Source organism: Caretta caretta, chromosome 3 (assembly GCF_965140235.1).
Source record: "Caretta caretta isolate rCarCar2 chromosome 3, rCarCar1.hap1, whole genome shotgun sequence".
NCBI classification, from domain to species: domain Eukaryota; kingdom Metazoa; phylum Chordata; order Testudines; family Cheloniidae; genus Caretta; species Caretta caretta.
In genome coordinates, this window is record NC_134208.1 from 38147311 (window position 1) to 38174466 (window position 27156).

The 27156-nt window shown below is 40.2% G+C and overlaps 1 protein-coding gene across 5 annotated transcripts in view; it reads right to left on the minus strand.

Moving 5' to 3' along the window:
* The window catches only part of SNTG2 (syntrophin gamma 2), a 487892-nt gene that overhangs the window by 137601 nt on the left and 323135 nt on the right, over positions 1–27156 (minus strand). For all 5 annotated transcript variants that reach the window (XM_075126433.1, XM_048845382.2, XM_075126432.1 and 2 more), the window contains exons 7-8: positions 26580–26667; positions 23812–23903 (exon numbers count right to left, since the gene is read on the minus strand). In XM_075126433.1, coding sequence (XP_074982534.1) covers positions 23812–23903; positions 26580–26667 — 180 coding nt within the window. The remainder of the gene's footprint in view (positions 1–23811; positions 23904–26579; positions 26668–27156) is intronic.

The following is a 27156-nucleotide window of genomic DNA, read 5'->3' on the forward strand; positions in this document are numbered from 1 at the left end:
TTTTTCATTGTTAGACTAGCCACCTCACAATGCTTCATGAGGTTCACCAATTCAAACAGAAGGAAGAAAAGATATCTTTGTAATAGGATCTTTACTTGAGCCAAGGACAATTAACCTTTAAGTTAAGAAACTAAAATGGAAGAAATACAAGAACAAAATGTTAAACAATTATTCTTATTGCAAATGGGAGAGAGTGTTAAATTCTAAACTGAAAGTGAAAAAAGGCAGATTTGCCAAGATAACAGTTGGACCATCTACACAACCCCAAGATTGTAACAACCCCAAAAAGAACTGATGACATCTTAACAAAACCAAAGAGAACATTGGCTCTCTCTTTCATGAGGACATCCAGGATGCTCCTGAGCTTGTGTGTTGACAGAAGGAATAGATGTCAACTCATTGACAATGAAAAACATCAAGAGCAGTAAACAGAGCCTACAGTTGTTGGATCCACCTCAGCAGTGAAACAAATGATTCCTTTTGTTAACTGCCTGTATTAGACTTATGATGGTTATTACTGATTTATTTGCATTTCATTATTTTAAATGTGGGGGTTGGGAGAAGAAGATGCAACAGTAACTACTGGAGTCAGTGGATACAGACTCCTGTCATGTGACTGAGGTATATGATCATTTGTAACCATGGCACATGACCAAAGCCAGAAAATCAGCATTCCTGTGTGTCACACCTTTGTTATACTTTTAGCTGCCTTGGCTTCTCTCTGCCCCATAATAAATCTGGTTACTTCTGGGCCCATGCTGTTCTGTAAATCTGATCTGTGGCTGCACCTCCACACATCATTCCACTCAGGCAGGAATGGCTGCCATGTATCAAGAACTACAAACATTGAGCATGTGGGGAGCACATGAAACAGAACAGCAGCTTCCTGGACTGGACTGTCTGTGTGGAGACTCTGTAGCATATAGAACTAGAAAGAGAATGCAAAGGAGCCACAGTAGTCCCCATTCCATGGGTTGGTTTACTAACAGGCTGCATTTTATAACCCAACACGCATTGTAGTGGAGGATAGAAAGCATGCCTCTATATTTTTCAGAAAGTATATTCAATTTTCTTAGGAAACAGTGCAGACATATTAAGATCCCCTAATATATATTGTAGTCCTTCACGCATATTTTACCTTGTTAAACAAAAGAAAAGAAATGGAGAATGACATGGTGTTTAGAAGGCCTATGATGGCTTCACTGGGATATTTACACAATTTGGAAAACTAAGAATAAGATATTTACTTACCACTAGGTTGTGCACATTGCATATAGCCATGGCATATTCCCTGCATAGCATAGCTCTTTGGTATGTAGGGGGAGTGCACAACCTACTACATCCACATGGCTGCCAGCTCTGCAAGGGCTCCGTGACATTCCATGCACCCTCGGGAAGCAGGGAGAGAGGAGCAAAAGGTTTGGTATGTGATAAGAAATAACTATCATGTCATAACCGGTAACTGATTAAAAGATAGGCAACAAAGGGGAGGAATAAATGGACAGTTTTCAGAATGGAGAGAGGTAAATACCAGTGTGCCCCAGGGGTGTGTCTGGGACCATTGCTGTTCAACATATTCATTAATGATCTGGAAAAAGGGGTAAACAGTGAGGTGGCAAAATTTGCAGATGATATAAAACTATTCAAGATAGTTAAGCCCAAAGCAGATTGTGAAGAGTTACAAAGGGATCTCATAAAACTGGGTGACTGGGTATCAAGATGACAGATGAAATTCAATGTTGATAAATGCAAAGTAATGCACATTGGAAAACATAATCCCAACTATACACACAAAATCAGGGGGTCTAAATAAGCTGTTAGCACTCAAGAAAGAGATCTTGGAGTCATTGTGGATAGTTCTCTGAAAACACCCACTCAATGTGCAGTCAAAAAAAAAGTAACAAAATATTGGGAATCATTAAGAAAGGGATAGATAATAAGACAGAAAATATCATATTGCCTCTATATAAATCCATAGTATGCCCACATCTTGAATACTGAGTACAGATGTGGTTGCCCCCTCTCAAAAAAGATATATTGGAATTGGAAAAGGTACAGAAAAGGGCAGCAAAAATGATTAGTGGTACAGAACAGCTTCCATATGAAAATAGATTAATAAAACTGGGATTTTTCAGGTTTGAAAAGAGATGATTAAGGGGGGATATAATAGAGGTCTATAAAAACATGACTGGTATGGAGAAAGTATATAAGGAAGTGTTATTTACTCCTTTTTATATCACATGAACCAGGAGTCATCAAATGAAATTAATAGGCATCAGGTTTAAAACAAGCAAAAGGAAGTATTTCTTCATACCACACAGAATTAAGCTGTAGGACTCTTTGCCAGAGGATGTTGCCAAGAGTATAACAAGGTTAAAAAAAGAACTATATAAGGTCATGGAGGATAGGTCCATCAATGGCTATTAGTCAGGATGGGCAGGGATGCAAAAGTATGCTCTGATGTGTCCCTAGACTCTATTTGCCAGCAGCTGGAAATGGGTGACAGTGGATGGATCACTTCATGATTACCTGTTCTGTTCACTCCCTCTGAAGCACCTGGGATTGGCCACTGTCGGAAGCCAGGATACTGGGCTAAATGAACCATTGGACTGACCAAGTATGGTCGTTCTTATGTTTTTAACCAGAACCAGGGTTTTGGTCTAGGCTCATCTCCAATTTTATTTGGAGAATTTTGGAAATTGCAAGTGAAAGCAAAAGTGATGTGGGTGATTGGATTGGAGAGACTTTCAGAAGCTTTGCAGATATTCAAATTTTATTAGAACCAGCTTCTGATTATTAGCATTTTTTTCTAAATGAGAAAAAATACATGTAATACAGAATAATTTCTTTAAGTATTTTATATAGCTACTTTTATAAGTTTGGGATTTTCTGTAGTGCTCAGCATTGGCTTAGCCCTATTCCCATTGAAGTCAATGGTAAAAAGCCTTTCAACTTCAACAGGAGCAATTAGGCCACACTGATTGCTTTTGAAAATTCTTTAGTTTTGTTATTATTGTTGAGAATTTACAGCTTATCAAAGATGCTGATTTGACACCCCTGAAAATCAAAGTCTGCATGTAGCATTATTGTAACCCTTTCCACACTTCCTCTCCAAGAGTTTCAAAAAATTGGCTCTCTGGGGACCATCCCTGGGATAAGATGATCATTTATACTCAATATTCATTTCACACCTTAGTCTTTCTCTTTTTGATGAGACTGTCAATTAATGCCAATTTATTTCTAATATCTGTCCTTTAGGAAATGCACTGAATTCAGGAATCTTATTGTAGACAGAGGACTGAACAGGCATCTAGTCACCAGGATAGACTTCAACTGGTGAGGAGAATTTAGGAGACAGCTTCTGTAAAATTTTGAAACATATAACTCATTGGGGTCAACCAGCAAGTTCTCTGATAAGTAGCAGAACTAATCAGACATGCTTCCACGTTGATGCTTCCACAGGGAACATGGGGAGAAAAACAAAAAAACAAGAGATTGGTGGAAGCTCACAACTTTTCAGTTTCTTGTGACAAGTGATCTGCAGAGCTTGGACAACTTTTTTTTTTTAACTGTTATTGTCCCCTGTAAGGAAAATATTATGTCTAGAAAGATAAATAACATTTTGAATCTTCTCTAGTAATGTAATTTACAGCTTCAATTAGGGCTGCCCCTTGACAGCCATAGTACAGTGTTCAAGGTTAACATCTCAAATATTTATTTTTATCAAATGGAATCTGGAAAGGATAGGCTAACTAAGCCAAAATTGTAAGTACATGTTATGATCTAATTTTTGAAAAGTCATATTCATATAGCTACACTGAAACCTGTTTGGAATCAGATTTTCCTCTTAAAACTTTTGTTTGGTTATGGGTTATATATTTTTATTATATTTTCATAAAATGGAAAACAAATATTAAGGGTGTGATCCTGCACTCTTTGCTTACCATAAACTCTGACTTCAAGATGGCCATGTTTGACTTCAGTGGGTATTTTGGGAGTATAAAGAAGGCAGAATTGAGGATTGGGTCCTTTAGTAGTTAATATATTTTAACTCTGAAAGACTTTCTCCATAAGAATGAAAAATTGTGAAAATATAGAAATATCAAACAATAATTTTGCATTTCCTGATGCAATCTAAAATTCTTACATTTACTTTTTAATAGCATGTGTATTACCATATATAATCAGCTTGAAATTAGTTTGATGATTATTAGTTGTTTCTGACAAGTGTTGTGCTAGGTGCTGTACAAAGACAGAATGGTGCCTGGCCAAAGATTTTATGTTCTGAGAAAGGCAAAACAAACAGGCAGAGAGAAAGGAGATCAGCAAACAAGTAAAGATAATTAGTGTGTCCATTTGTTACAACAGAATTTTCTTGGTTACCACACATGCTACATTATGTATCAGTATATGCATGCTCTCTATATAAGGTATGTATTCCTACAATGGGTCTTAATATAGCACACTGATGTCAGTGAGCACTTATTAGCATAAAGAGTTCCAATAACCTTAGTGAGGCTTCTTGCATTAGTAAGAGCTCACCAACATAGGTAAAGGGTTCCACAATGAGGCCTATTATTTCATTATATATAAAAGACATAGGGTGGATCTCCACAGCCTAGTGGGCCATGGATGAAGAAGAGCCAACTTGGTTTCACAATGCCAGGTTGAGAGGTGGGGGAAATGATGTGGGAAGATTGTATTAGGGATCCACAATACATGCATGCCTAAGATCACAACTCCACAGGAGTTCCCTGGACCTTGCAGATGGGATTTTTCATGGTGAGGCAACTGGAGGAGGGGTAGCATCAGTGGATCCATTACTGAAGGATCCATCAACCATTTCTCTCCCATGGTGGTGGAGTGCACCAGTGCACCAGCTGCAGCACCTGCTGAAGTCCTGGGCTGCAGTAACAGTCATGGGTAAGGCTACAAGTCTCTCACATAGGTCATGGAAATCACAGATTCATGACTTTCTGTGACCTCTGCAGAGGCCAGTATCAGCAATTTGGATGTGTGGGAGGGGACTCAGGGCGAGGGGGTTGAGGTGGGTGTTTACCTCAGGGTGGGAGGCTCCCTTGCTCCCACTGGCATGCCCCCCCTGCAGCTCCTAGGTGGCAGAGAGGCCGGGGGAGGGTCACCACATCATGCGCTGCCCATGGCTGCAAGCCCTGCCCCTGCAGCTCCCATTGGCTGTGGTTCCTGGCCAATGGGATCTGCGGCAGCTGGAGCTTGGGGCAGGAGCAGCAGAACATGTGCGCTGGCCCCTCTGCCACCTAAGAGGTGAAGGGACGCAGAGCTGGGTAGGAAGCCCCTGCCAGCTGCCCCCCCTCCCCAGTACCAGCAGGGGTCCCGGGCCACCTCACCCAGCACCTCCAGCCACCCCCCCCCAAGTTTCAGTCAAGGAGGGTATTTTTAGTAAAAGTCATGGACAGTTCAGGAAACTGTGAATTTTTGTTCATGGCTCATGACCTGTCCATGACTTTTACTAAAAATACCTGTGACTAAAACATAGCCTTAGTCGTGGCAAAAAGCCTCTGGTATGGCTTAAAGTGAGTGCAAGGAGGGGAGATTAGTTCTCTCCTTTCCCCACAGCACTACAAATCTTCCAAGCATGCAACTAATAATTATGCTGAGTAATGGGGACAGAATTTAACCCTTTCTCATTATTTCATAACTTGTTACATTTCAGTAAATAGCTATTCTATTTCATTTTCAGCAGCATTTGTTGTTGTTACCATCAGTGTTTCAAGAAAGAACATTCTTACATGAGACACTCCAATCTGTCTGTGCCATACTATAGAGCTCCACTTCCAGGAGAAAATATAGAGAAACCAAAGCAGAGAAAATGGAAGAAAGAGGAAAGACTAATACTAAAGACAGGTTTCAGAGTAACAGCCGTGTTAGTCTGTATTCTCAAAAAGAAATGGAGTACTTGTGGCACCTTAGAGACTAACCAATTTATTTGAGCATGAGCTTTCGTGAGCTACAGCTCACTTCATCAAGAACATGGTTCCTTGTCATCTTCTTACCTCCTCAATAGGACATTTCCACCTGTCCAGTGCCAGAATCCAGATGTCAAAATTTTTAAAAATAAATTTAATAAATTCATCCCACATTGTTCTGTTAGTGCTAAATTACCTTGTAATTTATGGGTTAAATCATAGAATATCAGGGTTGGAAGGGACCTCAGGAGATCATCTAGTCCAACCCCCTGCTCAAATCAGGACCAATCCCCAATTTTTCCCCAGATCCCTAAATGGCCCCCTCAAAGATTGAACTCACAACCCTAGGTTTAGCAGGCCAATGTTCAAACCACTGAGCTATCCCTCCCCACTAACATTTAATGTTATATTAAATTTATTATCTGACTGAAATAATTTCATGAGGAGTTATTCTTTGGAAACAGCTGGAAAGCCAGAGAAATCCAGCTAACTTCTCCATCTAAGTTGACTTCCCCAAAACAGGTAATTGTACAGACTCGGGTCCTTCTTTCCTGGAATTCTCTAAATGTCTCAATTACTATAAATTTTCAATGCTGACCACAAACAGCACTCAAATGCTCAAAAGACATCTTTGACTCTCTTCAAGATACTGTTTCTTGTGATCAATAAAATATTTCCTTAGTTTGGAGCTATCTGACATGAATGGTAAAACTGCATTGCTCCAACTAACTTCAGAAGGTCATAAGAACATAGTCAGAAAGACCATTAAATAAAATAAAGGGAAAATGGTAATATAAAATCTTTTGAAAACAGTCTGCAAGTCAAGAATGTGAGAACAGTAGGAGTCCAGATTCTGCTAATTCTAAAAAAAGAAAAGGAGTACTTGTGGCACCTTAGAGACTAACCAATTTATTTGAGCATGAGCTTTCGTGAGCTACAGCTCACTTCATCGGATGCATACCGTGGAAACTGCAGCAGACTTTATATACACACACAGAATATGAAACAATACCTCCTCCCACCCCACTGTCCTGCTGGTAATAGCTTATCTAAAGTGATCATCAAGTTGGGCCATTTCCAGCACAAATCCAGGTTTTCTCGCCCTCCACCCCCCCACACAAATTCACTCTCCTGCTGGTGATAGCTCATCCAAAGTGACAACTCTCCACACAATGTGCATGACAATCAAGTTGGGCCATTTCCTGCACAAATCCAGGTTCTCTCACCCCCCCACCCCCCTCCCAAAAACCACACACATAAACTCACTATCCCGCTGGCAATAGCTCATCCAAAGTGACCACTCTCCCCACAATGCGCATGATAATCAAGGTGGGCCACCCCCAGCACAAATCCAGGCCTTCTCACCCCCCCCCCCACGTCCATACACACACAAACTCACTTTCCTGCTGGCAATAGCTCATCCAAACTGACCACTCTCAAAGTTTAAATCCAAGTTAAACCAGAACACCCGGGGGGGGGGGGGAGAGTAGGAAAAAACAAGGGGAAATAGGCTACCTTGCATAATGACTTAGCCACTCCCAGTCTCTATTTAAGCCTAAATTAATAGTATCCAATTTGCAAATGAATTCCAATTCAGCAGTTTCTCGCTGGAGTCTGGATTTGAAGTTTTTTTGTTTTAAGATAGCGACCTTCATGTCTGTGATTGCGTGACCAGAGAGATTGAAGTGTTCTCCGACTGGTTTATGAATGTTATAATTCTTGACATCTGATTTGTGTCCATTTATTCTTTTACGCAGAGACTGTCCAGTTTGACCAATGTACATGGCAGAGGGGCATTGCTGGCACATGATGGCATATATCACATTGGTGGATGTGCAGGTGAACGAGCCTCTGATAGTGTGGCTGATGTTATTAGGCCCTGTGATGGTGTCCCCTGAATAGATATGTGGGCACAGTTGGCAACGGGCTTTGTTGCAAGGATAAGTTCCTGGGTTAGTGGTTCTGTTGTGTGGTATGTGGTTGTTGGTGAGTATTTGCTTCAGGTTGCGGGGCTGTCTGTAGTCAAGGACTGGCCTGTCTCCCAAGATTTGTGAGAGTGTTGGGTCATCCTTTAGGATAGGTTGTAGATCCTTAATAATGCATTGGAGGGGTTTTAGTTGGGGTCTGAAGGTGACGACTAGTGGCGTTCTGTTATTTTCTTTGTTAGGCCTGTCCTGTAGTAGGTAACTTCTGGGAATTCAACAATTTCCATCCCACCATCAACCTCAGCCTGGTCCAGTCCACACAAGAGATCCACTTCCTGGACACTACAGTGCTAATAAACAATGGTCACATAAACACCACCCTATACCGGAAACCTACTGACCGCTATTCCTACCTGCATGCCTCCAGCTTTCACCCTGACCACACCACACGATCCATCGTCTACAGCCAAGCTCTGCGATACAACCGCATTTGCTCCAACCCCTCAGACAGAGACAAACACCTACAAGATCTCTGTCAAGCTTTCTTACAACTACAATACCCACCTGCGGAAGTAAAGAAACAGATTGATAGAGCCAGAAGAGTTCCCAGAAGTTACCTACTACAGGACAGGCCTAACAAAGAAAATAACAGAACGCCACTAGCCGTCACCTTCAGCCCCCAACTAAAACCCCTCCAATGCATTATTAAGGATCTACAACCTATCCTAAAGGATTGCCAGCAGGAAAGTGAGTGGTTAGTCTCTAAGGTGCCACAAGTACTCCTTTTCTTTTTGCGAATACAGACTAACACGGCTGTTACTCTGAAACCTGCTAATTCTAAGAGTATGGATGACATGTTAAAATGAATCTCTGGTATATTAAGTACATGGTGACTTTTTGTTATCTTAAATGCACAGTAACTTTCAGGGCCTATTTGGCTTGATTCATAAAGGATGTCTTGTTAAATAAACTAGCTGAGAAGAAAGAAATCTACAAAGATAGAATCATTTCCTCCATTTTGAATCTTCTAAATTAAATTATTTCAGTGTCCAATGAACCTAGAGAGATTTGTTGTAGGGGGACAGGGTGCACTTTCATCTTTGAACATTCTGCTTTCAATCTGTCCCCAGTAAAGTCAATGGGATTTTTGACATTGACTTAATAGAAGCAGCATGTAACCCCCACTAACTTATCTTTAAAAGTTCTATTTTTTTGGAAATTATGGGCCAGATTTTCAAAACTTTCTAAATCTTTTTGCAATTTAATGAATTTATAAACCAGATTGAAATCCTTTAGAAAAATTGGTCCACTGACAGGGGTAAGTAATTGTGAAGGGAGGTAGAGTATTTATAGTGGAGCTCATCAAATATTTTGTCAGAAAATTTCAGCCTTGCCAAAAAAATGTTTTTCCTTCAATAATATGACAAATGCTTTCCTGGAAGGCTTCTGAGGCTGAGCTACCTGAATCTGCCTCCCTGTCTCACCGCCAGCATTGGGGTTGGAGAGGCAGAGATCCTGGGCACTCAGACTTTCAGCTTACCCTCCAGTTTTAGGACCTGAATACCTGGGCTTTCTGCTCTGGCCCCAGAGATGCGAGAAAGGCTGAGCAGGTGGGTTCGCTGTCTCATCAGCACCTGGACAGGAAAGCTCTAGTAAAATTGACCAAAGCTTTCCAGGGGGGATGCTGATGATGATTCTCCACCTCCCTGGCTCTCGGCCTCCCTCACTTGACAATTTCACAGCTTCTCAAGTCAATTTCATTCAGGGGGACAGCTGGGAAGCAAAAAAATTCCATGTAGGTTCTCCTGAAATGGAATTTTTCTTGGAAACCCTGCTCATGAAAAATGTTGTGTTTCTGACATTTCATTTCTATTTGAGTTGAACGATTTTTTCAAAAACTCAATTTTCTTTTGTGGGAAGGAATTTCCATTTTCTGGATAGTTCTTGTGCCGAGCAAAGGGAGCAGCTGGGACTGGGGATGCAGCACTAATTAGTATATTTTTCATTTTTAAAAGATACTATGCAAATTATTTATCAGTGTTCATGAGAGACTCAGAAGGCATTTTATTTTGTTGTTGTTTGGCTGTTTTTTAATTTGTTTGAAATTTGGAATCCAAATCTACCATACTTAATTAGCCACCACTCTCATGGAAGTCAATCTGAGTTAATTCTTCTGATGCATTCCTTAAGACCTTGAATCTTAAAAAAAGCACTTAAGCCTGTTCTTATGTCCCTCCTTATTTATGAAAGCACTTACATTCTTGCTTAGCTATATGCATGTTCTTAAGAACAAATTTGCTTTCTTGAATTGAGTCCTAAGTGTTTTTTGTGATTTTTCCACATATTATAACATAAGTCCATGGGAGTTTTGCCTTGCTATGAGCTATAAGATCAAGCCTTGTATTGGCTGAAGGTCTGCTGAACTGATTTACATCAGAAACATAAAAACAATATTTTTAAGGGGGAAAAGTGCATATCATATATGTAATTATTTTACCATTAAACATGTATAGTTAACCTTGCAAAATGTACTTGTGAAATAATTCTTGTAAAAGAAGACATCTCACTGAGAATATCTTTAACTGAATGCTCAACTCAATTTCTTTCAGATATCCCTCACAATTTAGTGCTAAAATGAACTGTTGGAGTGTTTTTTGCTAGAATGCATTGAAATGATGACCTTGTTCAATAATACCTGATTGTAACTGTTCCTGACTTGCATTGATGAACTAGTGTATATGTATATTTTATAACTATATGGAACTAAATAATTTTACATGATGAAAATTATTTATGAAGGGACAAGTTACAAATTATAGATTAAAAACCCCCACCTTGGATAACTTAAACTGAAAGACTCAAAAATCTTATTTACTTTTCACTGTTTATGCTGTTAGATTACATTTTGCATTTCTCTCAGATAGAATAATAATAGAGTCGTGTGTTTCATATTTGTTTGTATTTAATTTCACTTTCCAGTTTTTCTGTAGTAGCACAATGCCAATGTGTGTTTGCAAGCACTACAGAAATTTTATTTTTAACCTGTTTGTAAAGGAATTTTAAAAAATGGAACCATTTAATCTGTTCTTAGGTTTAGTTAAAGCTTAGTTTTACCAAATTCCAATTATGAGGCCATTTTGACCTGATATGTCCCTTCTGCTATGGTAAAATATACATAATATATATTTGGGGGAGTTTAATACTTAATTCTGATGATATACCCCATCTGACTACTGAAACTTTCCTCCATTTTTCAGGCCAATACAATATTTACATTGCATGTTCCCCTAGGAAGAAAGTAGAAAAAAGTAGCAACGCAAGTCTTACTCAAATTCTATACAGGTTCTTCTACAACACTCATCATAATAGTATCAGAGTGCTTTCCAGTAGTGCTTTAAGCAATATGAGTATCTACTGTCACATGTTATTTGTTTGCTAATCCTCATCCCAGGGGAAGAAGTCTGTGCAGTAGAGTATTTTGTTTTGTGAAATTTTTTTTAAAAAAACATATAGCACATTTGCACATAGCACCATGTGTACACACACACACACACACACAACACAGGTATGTGTTTGTTAGAAAGGCAAGGCCAAAAAAAGGAAAGGTCAATGAAAAGGAAGTGGTGAAGTTTGTGACGGTCCTTGGTTCATGGGGGAGTTCATTCGATAGTGACAGACTGGCCCTCAATAAAGTTCTATTCTATGAGATCTTGAACTTGGTTCGGTGTTCTATGGGAAGCTAGTGTAGAGAGCAGAGGACAGCTTTGTAAAATTAGCCCTTATAAAGCACCCAGTATATATAAAACTGGATGAGACTTTATTCAGTTTGCATATTATAAATGTGATCAAGTCATGATCATTTGTACCTAAGTTACTGTTCATTTTTAATTCTTTGATCCGTTCCTCTTTTTTGTCAGATTATGTCAAATATAGAATTCTCCCATGTTGGATGTCTTGTTTAAGCAACGTTCGAGTTTCAGATCCATATGAGAGCATTGTAAGTATGCAGGTTTTATAAATCTGTCCTTTTGTATATTGTAGGCTTGGCTTGACATAAGTAACTTGCCTCATTTCTTAGTGCCTTGAGTAGAAAGCTGAATGGAAGATTATATTGTCATAACAAGCAGTATGCTGGAATCAGGATGGCTAGCTAAGAGCAGCAGGAACATCCTGGTATTATTAAACAAGCCTAAATATAAGATAAGGTAAAGGTTAGATTATGCATGAATAGCACATGGACAGAGCATGCTGTACAGGGATTGGTTCCTGTAAAGTAACCAGCTCGTCCATGAAGTGTATAGTTAGGAACTAGTGTTGGTAGAAATATATAATAGAAAACATTTTGTTGCATGACTTTGTATCTGTGATGTACACTGCATCCATCATCTGCATTTGAGTCTGATCAACTCAGTATAGCTTTACTAATGTGCCAAATAAAGGAACCTGAGTGATGAGTTTGGAGTCAAATTAAGTTTTTGTGGGTCCAAGTGGAAGAGGTGTCGAGGGAACCTAACATATATAGTTCTATCTTCTTTTGGCTCCAGAACCTATGCTAGGTCCTTCATGATTAAGGCTGCTAAAATAATTCTCTTTAGGATATTTGGCTGACTGTGCCCTTTCGATGACAATTTACTGCCCAGATAGATGAAGTTATCTACTACCTACACAGTTTGTCTGGAAGCACAGATGTGTTGCACCAACTTCTGGATTTTTGTTTTTGCCCAATAAAACCCTTAGCCCAAGGGCAGCTGCTTTGTGCTGGAAGCTCTCTAGGGCATCTTTGAAACTGTTTGTTTCCTGACCAAAGAGGTCAACATTATTTGCATAATCCAGGTTGGTAAAAGAAGAAGACCCCATAGTTATACCGATATTTGCTGAAACATGTTCAAAGAGCTTATTCACTGTGCACAGGGCTGGGGCCAAGACACATTCCTGCTTTACCCCAGATCTAGTGTAAAATCTCTCAGACCTATGGGTCCCCTGAATTATTATGTAGATCTAGAATTAGCCTCAGGAGGATGTCAGGAACACAGATGACTCTTGTATGGCCTTCCACAAGGCAGCTCTAACAATAACTTGTAATGCTGTCATTAAACCTATCTAGTTAAATTCATGATGGATCTGAGGCCTGGTCTACACTTGGAGGGGGGGGAATCGATCTAAGTTACGCAACTTCAGCTACATGAATAATGTAGCTGAAGTCGACATACTTAGATCTACTCACCGTGGTGTCTTCACTGTGATAAGTTGACAGCTGACGTTCCCCTGTCGACTCTGCCTGCACCTCTCGCTCCGGTGGAGTACCAGAGTCGACAGAAGAGGGTTCGGCAGTCAATTTATCGCATCTAGTCTAGATGTGATAAATTGACCCCCACTGGATCGATCACTGCTCGTCAATCCAGTGGGTAATGTAGACAAGACCTAACATAAATGAGAGAGCAAGTATAGTGTCCAGTGTAGATTGCTCAGCAGTGAAATCCGATTGTCCTGGAGGATGGTGTTTCACAAGGAGAGGCTTGAGTCAGGTGAGTAGGACATATGTGAGGACTTCTCTAAGGGCAGGAAGCAGAGTTATTGGTCTTTAGCTACCATATCCAGTGCATGGGCCTTTCCACTTATAGGGTGAGATAATGGTCCCTTCCTTCCACTCTGCTGGTACCTTCCCAGTTGTCCAGGCCCAGAAAAATACTACACTCATGGCTCTTTTGAAGAAGTTCAGGTGTTATGCTGTTGGCTCTAGTAGCATGCCTGCTTCACAGTTTCTTTATGGCAGAGTGAACCTCTTCCAACTAGATGCAGCTATACAATCAGTTGCAAACATACAAAATGGGAAATGACTGCCTAGGAAGGAGTACTGAGGAAAGGGATCTGGGGGTGATAGTGGATCACAAGCTAAATGAGTCAACAGTGTAACACTCTTACTGTTACAGACATCATTCTGGGCTGCATTAACAGGAGTGTTTTAAGCAAGACACAATAAGTAATTCTTCCTCTGTACTCCATGCTAGTTAGGCCTCAACTGGAGTATTGTATCCAGTTCTGGGTGCCACATTTCAGGAAAGATGTGAAATAATTTGAGAAAGCCCAGGGAAGAGCAACAAAAATGATTAAAGGTCTAGAAAACCTGACCTATGAGGGAAGGTTGAAAAATTGGGTTTGTTTAATCTAGAAAAGAAAAAAACTGCAGGGGAGGGAAGTACATTATAACAGTTTTCTAGTACATAAAAGGTTGTTACAAGGAGGAGGGAAAAATTGTTCTCTTTAAACTCTGAAAGCAGGACAAGAAGCAATGGGCTGAAATTGCAGCAAGGGCAGTTTAGGTTGGACATTAGAAAATCTTCCTTTCAGAGTGGTTAAGCACTGGAATAAATTGCCTAGGAAGGTTGTGGAATCTCCATCATTGCAGATTGTCTAACCTAATTTTAACAAACTCCTATCAGGAATGGTCTAGATCAGTGTTTCCCAAACTTGGGACGCCGCTTGTTCAGGGAAAGCCCCTGGCCCAGGTTTGTTTACCTACAGCGTCCGCAGGTTCGGCCAATCACGGCTCCCACTGGCCGTGGTTTGCTGTGCCCGGCCAATGGGGGCTGCGGGAAGCAGCAACCAGTATGTCCCTCAGCCTGCGCCATTTCCCGCAGCCCCCTTTGGCTGGGCACAGCAAACCGCGGCCAGTGGGAACCGCAATCGGCCGAACCTGTGGACACGGCAGGTAAACAAACTGGCCGGGCCCACCAGGGGCTTTCCCAGCACAAGTGGCATCCCAAGTTTGGGAAACACTGGTCTAGATAATACTTAGTCCTGCCTTGAGTGCAGAGGACTGGACTGGAAGACTTCTCAAGGGCCTTTCCAGTCTTACGATTCTATGATCTACTGCTAATGCATCCAGATCTGAACATGGAGTTGCTTCAGGATGGTTAAGTCCAGACTCATAATATTCTTTTTACCTTTGCAGAACTTTTTCTTGTTTATGAGCATAGACCCGATGCAAAGTCCAGTTTTGGGTCAAAGTTATTGAATAGTTTTGCATACAGTTTGGAATTTATTAGATCGAATTCCCACTTCTGCCTCTTTTGTCAAGTTCTCAGAATAAGCTTTATGATCCACTTTTGATCTCACTTAAAAATACTTTGTAAATGTTTATGTTCAGTGTCATCATAGCACTGTCTGGCTTCAGATTTCTTTTGCAAAATTTGAAATATCTCAATTGCACAGCCAGGGGCATTGTTTGTAGGTTATGGGATGGCATCTATGGCTTCTGAAATGCCTGTTCTTATGGCCATTTAGGCTAATTCTACATCAACCAGAAGAGTATGTGGTGCATCAAATTTGTTTTTCACTGTGACGTGTTAGCAAGTGCTGAATTTTTATATACGTGTTGTGCCTCAAACTTAGTTGAAATCAAGCAGCAAATGCCATTTTAGCCACAAGAAGATGATGACTAGTGTTTGCCGGGGCTTCTGCACCTCTGTAGTCCTAGTATTACATTGCTATACTACAATTCTGGACTGATTCAGGGTCCAGCTCATTCCTCATCTGGCCATTGTTGGATATCGACGTTTTCTGATAGATATCTAAACACCCGAACAAACTGCCAGTAATGGTAATGTTGTGATAAGCACAAAGGGACAGTAATCTTAGAGTTGTCATTTATTGCTCTGGAGCAAAATGGCCTGAGTATAGCTCTAAAGAGATTTCTGGGATGACTAGGTACAACATCATGTCTCCAAGTATAATAAATTGCATGTGCAGCGGAATAGATTGCATCATTGCTGCCAGTTGCTGATAGAATTCATCTTTAATAGCATCTGTAGCTGCAATGCCTCTGGTTTATAACAGTCAATCAGACATAGGGTTCGACGTTTTGAGTGATTTATTAAAAAGTAGTTAGAGGATGAGTGCTATCCTGTTTATATGCCTGGTTCCTCCAGAATACAGTAGACTTGAATTCACCACAAAACGTTGACCTTTATTCATGAGTCTCACACTGGCTATTCCAGCATCTGCAATGTTGTATCATTTCAACTGTTGGACTAGTGAAACCTGGTGATGACTTTATTTAGGGTTAGTACATTTCAGGGCGGAAATCTGCAGATGATACAGGCATTACAGAGTTTGGCCTAAAATGTGGACCATATTTCATTGAACACCCACTGGCTCGCTGTATCTCCTTGGGACAAAGGAGATGTAGAGTAGTAATTTTGTTTGGGGACACCAACCCCCTTCTTAGAAATCCTTTTGCACATAGCAGATCGTTCTGAGGTTGTAGCTCTTACACCTTCACCACAGTTTGGTGAATAATTTTCCCTCCTCTAGATCAGCTGTTGGCCTTCACTTGTAACCCAGAGCAGGTGCCCTTATTGGTACTACTGTCCAGAGCAGGTAGTTTATCTGATCCCTCTTGATCTTTTTTTTTTTTTTTCAGATGAAATATAATATGGGGTTGAACCATCTCTTATTTCTAAAACTGAAGCCTCCCATCCTGATCATGAATCATTATATTATCTTCAATTTTTCAGTGAATATTGCTCTGGCTGGAATTAGACGTCCAAGATCAGTAAATGCTAGTTAATGTTCATTCAGGTTGCACTTGTTAAACATTTTTTGTTTCTTTTATCTCTGCAGTATTATTTACACTTTCAGAAGGTTGTTATCGAAGGCCCTGATTCAACAAAACACACATGTACTTAACTTTAACTTCAGTGGAACATAAGTGAGCACTTAATTTCTTTGCAGAATAGAGATGGGATTACTCACCTGCTCAATCAGGCCTAAATTCATAAAATGAGCACAAACAAGGTTGGTTGAAGTATTAAAAGTGGCAACGTGAGCCAGATATTAAAATACTAGTGGGGTAGGACTTTCAAACATGCCAAGCATTGGCTTAGATCTGCTCCCACTAAAGTCAACAGTAAAACTCACATTAATTCACAGTTAATTAGATCCCAACATAGAGATTCTATATGCTGTTTTACTCATTATAAAAAACATTTCCTAACACTGAGAATAACTAGAATATAAAATATTTTCAAAGGCAGTAGTGAAATCTCCATTACTTGAGTTATTTAAACAGATTGCATAAAGAACTTAAAAATACAGTGAAGGGAACAAATCTACCCTGGTAGAAGAATGGAAAAGGTCATTTTATAGGTTTTTTCCTACTTCTCATATGTGATTTTCTCAGAAATGCAACCTTACCACAGCAGTATTAAAAAAGAGTGCTTTGCTTTTCTAAGGAAAATACAGAAGATGACTCCTCTCCTCTCTCATATTTCATTAAAACAGAAAAAGGGAACCAACACAGTGCTGTTTATTGTCTTTTGACACCTAGTGCACTTAAACTGTGACTGCTGAAGCAGCCGCTGTCATCTGAAATATTGAAATGTGCCTGACAGTGCTCATCTATTGTGACTTGTCCCTTTTCTCCTCAGCATTCCCAATGGAAGACTGAGATATTGATGACTACTGTAATGAGCATAACCAGTACCTAAACAAGGTAGCTATACTTAGTATTTGTCACATTTTATGCTCATACATTTCTAAATGAAAGAGCATGAATTAGAAATCAACTAGAGATTCAAGAAATACACTCTTAATAGTGTTGCCCCTTTTCATTCCAAGTAGCTAGTCAAAGTTCAGGGCCCTGAGGATGTTCCAGCTGGAAGTAGAGATTGACGAAGTCTGGTATTTTCTGCAATCTTGTTTATTTACAAGTAATGTACGATGTCCTGTACATTACCCTGAGCAAAGGAGCAGTTTTTTAGCTTATAAACCCGAAAGCTCTTTAGCCAACATCAGATCCAAAAGCTCCATTCTAGCTTTTTACACACACACACACACACACACATCCCTCTATTTCTCTATGCAAAACAATACTCAGCCAAAAGCTCCTGGGCATGTTCACACACACCATTTTATCTTAACTGTAAGCAAAAGGCCTCAACTATGTTATTTGAAGGCTGAATTCACACTTATCAACCTCAATGGGGGTTTTAACTCAACTTATAACAAGGATTCATCCAGCTCATAGCCATATGTTTTCATCCTGATAATGGAATCCTAGATTTTCAGATGTGGAGTGGAGGTTGATTCTACCAGATATCACTAGGTGTGTTACTTTCATAGCCAGGACACTCATCTGAAATCTTGAAACATCACAGGAAAATTAAAAGAAAAAAGCTGCAGGAAACAGATATTCAGGATAAACTCAAACTTCAGAGTTCACTAGACAATAAGAGAAAAAATGGTCTGTTCAGTTCGAAATGACAGTCAATATCTACATGTTCAAAAACAGAACTATATATTGTAGAGAAAGGATAGAAGTGGGATATCCTACTCACTGGTTTGGCTACTTGCAACCTAAACATTCCCCAGATAACCCACCCAGGAATCTAGATAGGTGGCTTAGCTGGGGAATGTTTAGGCTGCAAGTAGCCAGACCAGTGAGTAGGATATCCCACTTCTATCCTATCTCTACAATATATAGTTTCTAAAGCACATTTCTAAAGCACCTGCCACTATAGTATCTGTCATGGTTGCAGGGCTAGCTGCACCTCTGCCCCTTTATTAATGTCTCCAAGAGCACCTAACTCAGGTCTTAGGTCTCTTGCTCTTAACTGTCTTGGGGTAGAATCATGCAATTCTTCCACTGGGAGCTAATTACAGTATCCTATGCGTACCAAGCGCTGATCACCCTTCAGGCCTAACTGAGTTTTGGCCTCCTGCATTTCCTCCTTTTGTAAACCTGTGAACTGTGGTATAGTGATCAAAAGCCTTCTTAAAACAAAGTATTTTTATGTGACAGTTGGAATAAAGCATTAGAGAAAAAAAGAGGATTTTAAAGCAACGCACAGCATATTTAATCTCATCTCATTTTATGCTTCTCCACAAGCTAAATTACACAGGATTCCCTCTTCAAGAGAACAGAACAGAACCAAGTTACATTCTTTTAGGAAGCAAAAAAAATGGGCTCTTGGGACCCAGCATGGACACAGGAATCTGAGTTTTCTGAAAGTCCCCACCCTCACCATTTGTCTGGGATCAACTACCATATTGCCCAATGGTGTCCTTTTTACAGGGCCAAGATATTAATTCATGCTTTTGCATCAAACTAGTTTTCCTAGTGGACCAGCAAGTCCATGTAGAGGAATACCCCTTTGATGGTCTAACTACCCAACAATGGAACAAGCTATTCAGACTAATGGCTTGTATTCACTGTTCTTGTGACTGTATCGACGTGTGAGTGTGTTGGGAGTGCATAGGAACTTCTCTGTTTCCCTCTGATAGTCTAACACACCACCCCAACTATATTGGGGGATACAGATCTATAATCATTACCAAGCAGCCTATCATTCATCACAGAATCTAAGCACCATGCAAAAGGTGTAAAACAAAGGCACAAACAGTTCTGAAAGGTACTTTTCTCTTTCTTTCACATAGTTCCGGTGAGTATGTGGATATTTTTATTTAATGGGACTCATTGCTAAGGAAACAGTTTATTGACAAGCATGTGTATTTCTGATGTGAGCACACTCGAAAGCATGGTCTTGCAGGTAAGGCACTAGACTGGATGGCAATCAGAAACTATGGTGAAGGGCGTCATATAAGTACCCAAGATAGACAGATTTGTAAAAGGGACATAATAATTCCCCTCTCCAATCTCTGTCTTTTTAGATTGCATGCTTTTTGGGGCAGGAGTTCTCTCTGACTATCTGTATGTTCGTATAGTGCCAAGCACAGTAGGGAACTGATCTTAGACAGGGCCTTTAAATACTACTGCAATATAATAAGAAAAATAACAAGCATGCCTGGGCTCAGTCTGATCTCCTCTGTCCAGGAGTTCCATTAAAGGGTTTTGAGAATCATCACAAAGTATGACAGCAAATTGGGCCACTTTTAGAAGTGAGCAATTCATGAAAAACAATAGTCCTGGTTTTGTTTTGTTTTTTTACTGTGTAAATGATGACATTTATTAAAAAAATAGAAAAACCTTTGGTTTGCAACTGACATTTTCATGACCTCTTTGCTGGCCTGTTTTGATCACAGTTTACTTTGATAAAGTATCTCTGCTTCTATGCTTTCAGTGGGCCACCTCAGAAGCTAAGACCACTTTATTTTCAGAACATTTGAAATCTTGCCTTTTCATTTGCTTTTTCGTGGAGTAATGGGCAACCTTTTCAAACTTTTTCCTATGAAAGGATGTCATGACTTTTCTATTGGGCCAGGTATATACCATGAAGTACTTTGCTCTGCTTTATCTTTTTTCCATAGTTTCTTGTGTACATACTTGGCTCCTCTTGTGAGACTGTAAAACTTCAGAAGGATCTGGTCCAAGGATATTTAAAAGCTAAACTGTTTCTAGATATTCACCCCTCTTTTCTTTCTCTCTCTCCCTACAAGATTTTGAGCTTTGCCCACAATCTTCAGAGTTCAATCTCAGCAACATAAACTCTGATTTCTTTATTATGGGGCCATATAACTCCAATCATTTATTTTTAATTTTATACAATAACTAAAAATCAGCATACGTGGTACCCAAGACCAGTAATACATCTCATAGTAATCACCCAAAAGGAGGGAGTATTCCCAAAAAGCACAATAAAAAGGCAAATCATAAAGCAAAATAGTATCCAACATACTTAGTCCTCAGCCATGCACTAGACTTTCTATCTGTTCATTTATACTGGAGCTCATCACTATGTTATCTGGGAACCATAGCATAAAAACCACCCATCCCAGATGGAGGATGAAGGAAGTAGCCTACAGATGTCTAGAATCTGGAGAGGTACCACGTATCTGAAAGAGACCTTAGCAATAGTTTTCTAGTATCTAATATTATTTAGCCCATAGCCGCCATCAGGAACAGGTCCTCATTTTGTTAGGCATTGTAGAAACATAAATGGTCCCTGCCTCAAAGAGTTGTCTACATATCTGGCCCTGTTGATTCATCTTTTCATTATTCTTTTCTTTCTCTTCCTCATCTTTCTTCTTCTTACTGTTAAACCCTATCTTAAATTAGATGTGAGCTTGAATAATAGAAATCCAACAATAATTATTTCAAAGCAGCATTTTCGTGCTTTCTCCCATGGGAGGAGCTCCTTGTAACATCTGCAAAGTTTCTCCATTCTGTTTCTTTAAACCCTCCTTAAAACTCTCAAGGACTATGATACCTATAAAATACTTTACAATGATAAGCCAGCTGGTGTGCTGAGACCACTGCCTATCATGCTGACCAGTACTGTCTCATTGTTTCCCTGTACTCCCTGGTCTGTGTATACCTATTGTCTGTAGCCTTATAGTTAGATGGTAAACTGTCTTTTTTGTTTCCAAAAATAATTCCTAGCGCATAATTCCTAAAGCATATCTTTTAGAAAAAACATCCTGTCTTGGTTTAAAAATTGTTAGCGATGGAAAATCTACCACACTTAGTAAATTGTTCCAATGGTTAATTACTCTCACCATTAAAAATGTATTTCCAGTCTGAATGTGTCTAGCTTAGTGGTTCCCAAACTTGTTCTGCCGCTTGTGCTGGAAAAGCCCCTGCTGGGCTGAGCCGGTTTGTTTACCTGCCACGTCCACAGGTTCAGCCAATCGCAGCCAATGGGAGCTGCTGGAAGCGGCGCGGGCCAAGGGACGTACTGGCCACCGCTTCCAGCAGCTCCCATTGGCCTGGAGCAGCGAACCGCAGCCAGTGGGAGCCGCAATTGGCCGAACCTGCAGACGCGGCAAGTAAACAAACTGGCCCGGCCCAGCAGGGGCTTTCCCTGCACAAGCAGCGGAACAAGTTTGAGAACCACTGGTCTAGCTTCAATTTACAGCCATTGGATCATGTTATACTTGTTTCTGCTAGATTGAAGAGCCCATTATCAAAGATTTGTTCCCTGTTTAGGTACTTATAGGTATTAAATAAGTCACCGCTTAAACTTCTCTTTGTTCAGCTAAATAGATTAAACTTTTTAAGTCTATCACTGTATGACATGTTTTCTAATCATCTTTATCATGAGGTTAGACTAGATGACCCTCACAGTCCCTTTTAACCCTATGGTTCTGTGTCTTTCTATGATCATTCTTATGGCTCTTCTCTCAAGCCTCTCCAATTTATCAATATTTCTTGAATTATGGACACCAGAACTGAACATAATATTCAAGCAGTGCCAAAGACAGAGGTACAATAACCTCTTTACTCCTACTAAGATTCCCCTTTCTATGCATCCAAGGATTGCATTGAAGGCCCTTTTGGGCCAGAGCGTCACACTGGGAGTTTACATGCAGCTAATTATCCAACACAACCCTGCAATCTTGTCCAGAGTCATTGCTTCCCAGAATAAAGTCCCCCGTTCTGTAACTCTGGCTTACACTCTTTGTTCCTAGACATATACATTTACATTTAGCCATATTAAAACATATTTGCTTGCTCCCAGATTACCAAGAGATGCAGGCTGCTCTGTATCAGTGACCTGTCCTCTTCATTAATTACCACTTCCCCAATCTTTGTGTTGTCTGAAAACTATAATTGATGATTTTAGGTTTTCTTCTAGGTCATTGATAAAAAAGTTAAACAGTGAAGGGCCAATAACCAATCCCTGTGAACCCAACTAGAAACATACCCACTTGGTGATAATTCCCCCATCTAGCTACAATTTGAGACCTATCAGTTTTAGCCAGTTTTTAATCCATGTCATATGTTTCATGTTAATTTTATATTGCTCTACTTTTTTAATTAAATTGTCATCTGACACCAAGTCCTAGTGGTGGAGTGAGTATTAGCCTTATGGGTCAGTTTGGGAATGGGCATCATCAAGGGAAGATGCTATGGGAGAAAGTACAACGATGTTTCTGAGAGCAGCAGACAAGCAGGCAGCAGAGACAGACAACACTGCCTAGGCTGAAGGGATGAGGGGACTGACACTATGAATCAAAAATACATAAGCGTGATGAGCCTTGATGATATGGCAAAGAAACGTGAATTTGATGCATTTTGCATCAACAGACCTATTACAGCAAGACTGTGACCCACAGTGAGAGTGTCTGCAGATGTGCATTATCCCAGTCGGAGCTCCTGGAGACAATGAGCTGGACTGATGCACAATGCCTCTGGGAGTGCTGGGGAAGCATGGCTAGAAGTTTCCTATTGCACCCTTTTACTGGGTACAATATGTGTTTTCCTTGTTTCTACACTAGCCTCACTCTGTTGGGTGAAGTAACAGGTTATCACGGCTATGGCCGCACCACTGCTCCTCCCCTTCCCATCCTCTTTGGGAAAGCTGGCACCCAAGTGTAAAGATTAGGATTGTGACAAGTCAGCAAAAGAAGGGTGCGGGTGACGATGTAGAGGCTGCTTGTGTCTTTTGTCTTTTTTTGCGTACCCACAAACTTCATATTAAAGAAGCAACAGTGCTATCTGCTAAAACTATCATACATGCCATAGCTTTGGTGAATAATCACCTGCCTTGAAAAAGTCTCCAAACAGCAGATCCAACAGACCATTGCATGGTGTTACATCTGCCCATTTCTAAACTACACGCTGTAGAACTGTAAAATAGCTGGCATTCATTTTGGTTCAACTTAGACATATTGTTAATACAATGTTCTTATTCCCTCCCTCCCCCCCCCGCCCACCTTCCTTTTTTCTTTTTCATGTTCTCATTCCTAGCATGTAAATTGGTTTCTCACTAATTAAATCTTGAAATACCTTCTGGCATGGCAGGAATATCTTGGCTTCTGTATTTCTATGAAATTCAATAAAGCATGTGAAAGTTCACTTGAAAAAGTATTGTTTCCAACTTTTAGAAGTTAGCCAATGGCCTTACGATAATATCCTAGACAACTAAATAATTTAGAAGAAAATGACAAGAGATTCATTTTGATTCACCATTTGAAATTAGGTTTGCGAAGGTAGTGGTAACACAGATTATGATCAGACTAACTGGACTCAATTTGCTTACTGTGTTAGTTGAGTTTCCATTCAAATGTAAACCACTGTCAAAGAGAGGTGAGGAAGCTCCACTGCTATGATCACTGGATGGTCCAGGGGAACCTGAAAATCAGAAGGTGATAGATAAGTGCTTAACTATGTTAAAATATTAAACAATCCATTATTATTTCAACTGAGGAAGGATTACAATGTGAGAATTGGTGAAATACAAACAACATTATACAAAAACAAATGTGACTGCCTTTTAGCATGACAAGCAACAGCATGCATCTGATCATAGGCTGTACTTTACAGGATGAGAGAGATGAAGGCAGTTAGATATCTTTATGTATAGACTGCTCAATGGGATTACTCACATGTTTAAGTGTTTGTCAGATTAAGCCTTTTTACAGTCAGGTTGAGTTTTTGAAAACTGAATAGAGAATTTAGCCACACATCTCCCATTAAAATTAATAGCTAAATTCCCTAGTCATGCATTAAGGGCATATGCACGCACTGGTTTGTAAATACATCTTAGCTCTTGGCTTGAATGGTGCCTATTGAGTGGACATGTAAACTTTATTAATGGATCTGATTTCTTTTGTTGCTGAATGCCTGTTATTTTAGACAATTGGAGATATTCATTATTTTGATTGGGAAATTAAATGCAAAAAAACACATGATTGCAATGTTAATATTGCATGGTTATGTGCTCAAAAGCCAAGTTTTGAGTTAATTCTTCCTCGGGCATGTATGCATTTGGAGGTTGTCTGTAAATATATTGGGTGATGGCAGCTTATCTGAGATATGTATGTCTATTTAGGTGACAGATAACATATATATTATATTAGAAATAGTATGCAATTACATAATTAAAGACTATTACAATACAAATGCCAAAGAGGACAGGGTTTAGGTTTTGCTTTTAGATTTAATTCTTACATTTTTTGTTTCTTTGCATGCTTAATTGTGCAACCTTCACATTAAAATAATGTATGTTTTACATTTAGTTTACTATGGCAATCTGAATATATTGAGAAATGCATGTAAAACTCAAACTCACAGCTCCACATTCATTATCACCAAAATTCATTATTCTGTCTGCAGCAATCACTTGAAATTCCTCTTAAATCATTTCTCATTAATAGGCCGATCAAGTCTCTAACTTAATAACACATAACAGAGAATGACAATCATTTATGTCTATATGCTTTTTTATGCTTCTATTCCATGCACATTTGTTGGGCTTAGCAAAAATGGAAATACATTCATAGAACTGTACAATAAGGCTCATTTTCTCCATAACAATTTATGCACATATTTTAGCTAGAGAAGAAAGAAATGATTCAACTTTATTTAATTTTTCGAAGCAGCCAGAGCACCTGTCTCTGTATCTCTCATAAATGTTTGTTATATAGCCAGACGTGCTAAAACCACATTCGATGGGAAGGTTACTGAATAAACCCCTACCAAGTTTTGAACACTACTGGGTATGTTTGGGTTTTTAGTAGTTTTTTTCAGGCTTTTAAATCTGTTAAAAACAGGTATTTAAAATTACTCTAAAATCCAGTGGAAGTTTGCTGAAGGGCTTCACGCACTGTCCCAGTCCCCAGCACCATCCCCGCAGCTTCCATTGGCCAGTTCCAATTGGCCAGTTCCCTGAGCAGGCAGCACTTGTGGGAGCGGGAAGCACATGGAGACCAACTGCCCCACTCCCGTTTAGGGGGCACAGAGATGTGCCAGCAGCCAGCCACTTCCAGGAGCGGTGTGGGGCCAGGGCAGGCAGGCAGCCTGCCTGAGCCCTGCTGCGCTGTCAACCAGGAGCCACCTGTGGTAAGCACCTCCCAGCCAGAGGCTGCATCGCGCACCCCGTCCTGGACCCCAACCCCCTGCCCCAGTTCACAGCCCCCTCCTGCACCCAAACTCTCTCCCAGAGCCCAGACCCCTCCCCCCTCCCACACCCCAACACTCTGCCCCTGTTCAGAGCCTCCTCCTGCACCCAAACTCTCCCCAGAGCCCACACCCCTCACCCTCTCCTGCACCTCAATCCCTTGCCCCAGCCTGGAGCCACCTTCTGCACCCCTCACTCCTGCACCCCAACCCCCTACCCCAGGCTCAGCCAATCCACACCCAGGAGTTGAGAATGTTACACTGATTTGTGACAATCCCTGAAGGATTTTGGATCTATAAACCACAAATGACACTAATAAAAAGTAAAACTCATGAAGTGTCCAGTGGATTCTATGAGACTAGGTGCAGTGTGACCATATTACGCCTGCACCCAAACTCCCTCCCAGTGCTTGCACCCCTCACTCCTGTACCCCAACCTCCTGTCCCAGGCTCAGCCTGGAGCCCCCTCCCACACTCTGAACCCCTCAGCCCCAGCCCAGAGCCTTCCCCCCACAACCCTCTGCCCCAATCTGGTGAAAGTGAGTGAGGGTGGGGGAGAGTGAGCAACAGAGGGAGGGGGGAATGGAGGGAGGGGGCTTTGCCTCGGGGAAGGGGCAGGGTAGATCCTGGGTTGATCTTAAATTCAAAAAGTGATCTTTAGCGTAAAAAGGTTGGAGACCACTGACTTAGGTATTGCAACACAGAGCGCAGCAAAGCCTATATATATATTTAAAAATCTGGGCCTATATTCTTACACATTGAACCTTAAATAATAAACTACATTAAAGAATAAACCTTCTTGCAGTAAAACATCTGAAAATAAGATTACTATTTCTGTCAGTGTCTGATCATTATGAGAAATATTGCAAAGGGAAAAAAAATTACCTGTACCCATTAATTTCTTCTTACCTAATGGGAGCTTTAGAAATGATGGAGCTTCCCTGAGGTACTGTACAGTGATGGTAACTTCATCGCCAGCATTTCGCAGTAGGTGTACCTGTCAGTGTGACAAATCACAGCTACTTTTTATCAAAAGAGAACCAGCCACAGAAAGCAAAATAGTCTGCAACAAAACCTCCATCTCTGTTGTTTTGACAGAAATACAACAATAATGTTTATCATTGGAATGAAGAATATCTTGTGGGTCAAGCCACCCCATCAAATGATAAAACCAAGTATACCCACAGTTACTGAAGAAACTGAGAAATATTAAAAGTTGAAGGACAATTTGTGTTTACGTAAAGACAGAAAAAAACCCAGTGCTCTCTGAAAACAATTTCATATCATGCACCTGTCATGACAGGTAAGTGGTACATTAAGGATGAAAAAATTAAATGTAGTGCAAGATTTACATTTCTGTTTCCTGATTGATATAGACTTGTAGCAGGAGTTCATTTTCCTTGGCCACCCAGAGCACTTCAGCCATGTTAACAGGATACAAGAATTGTCTTTTAAATATATACCGAGTTAAAATAATCAAAAGGTT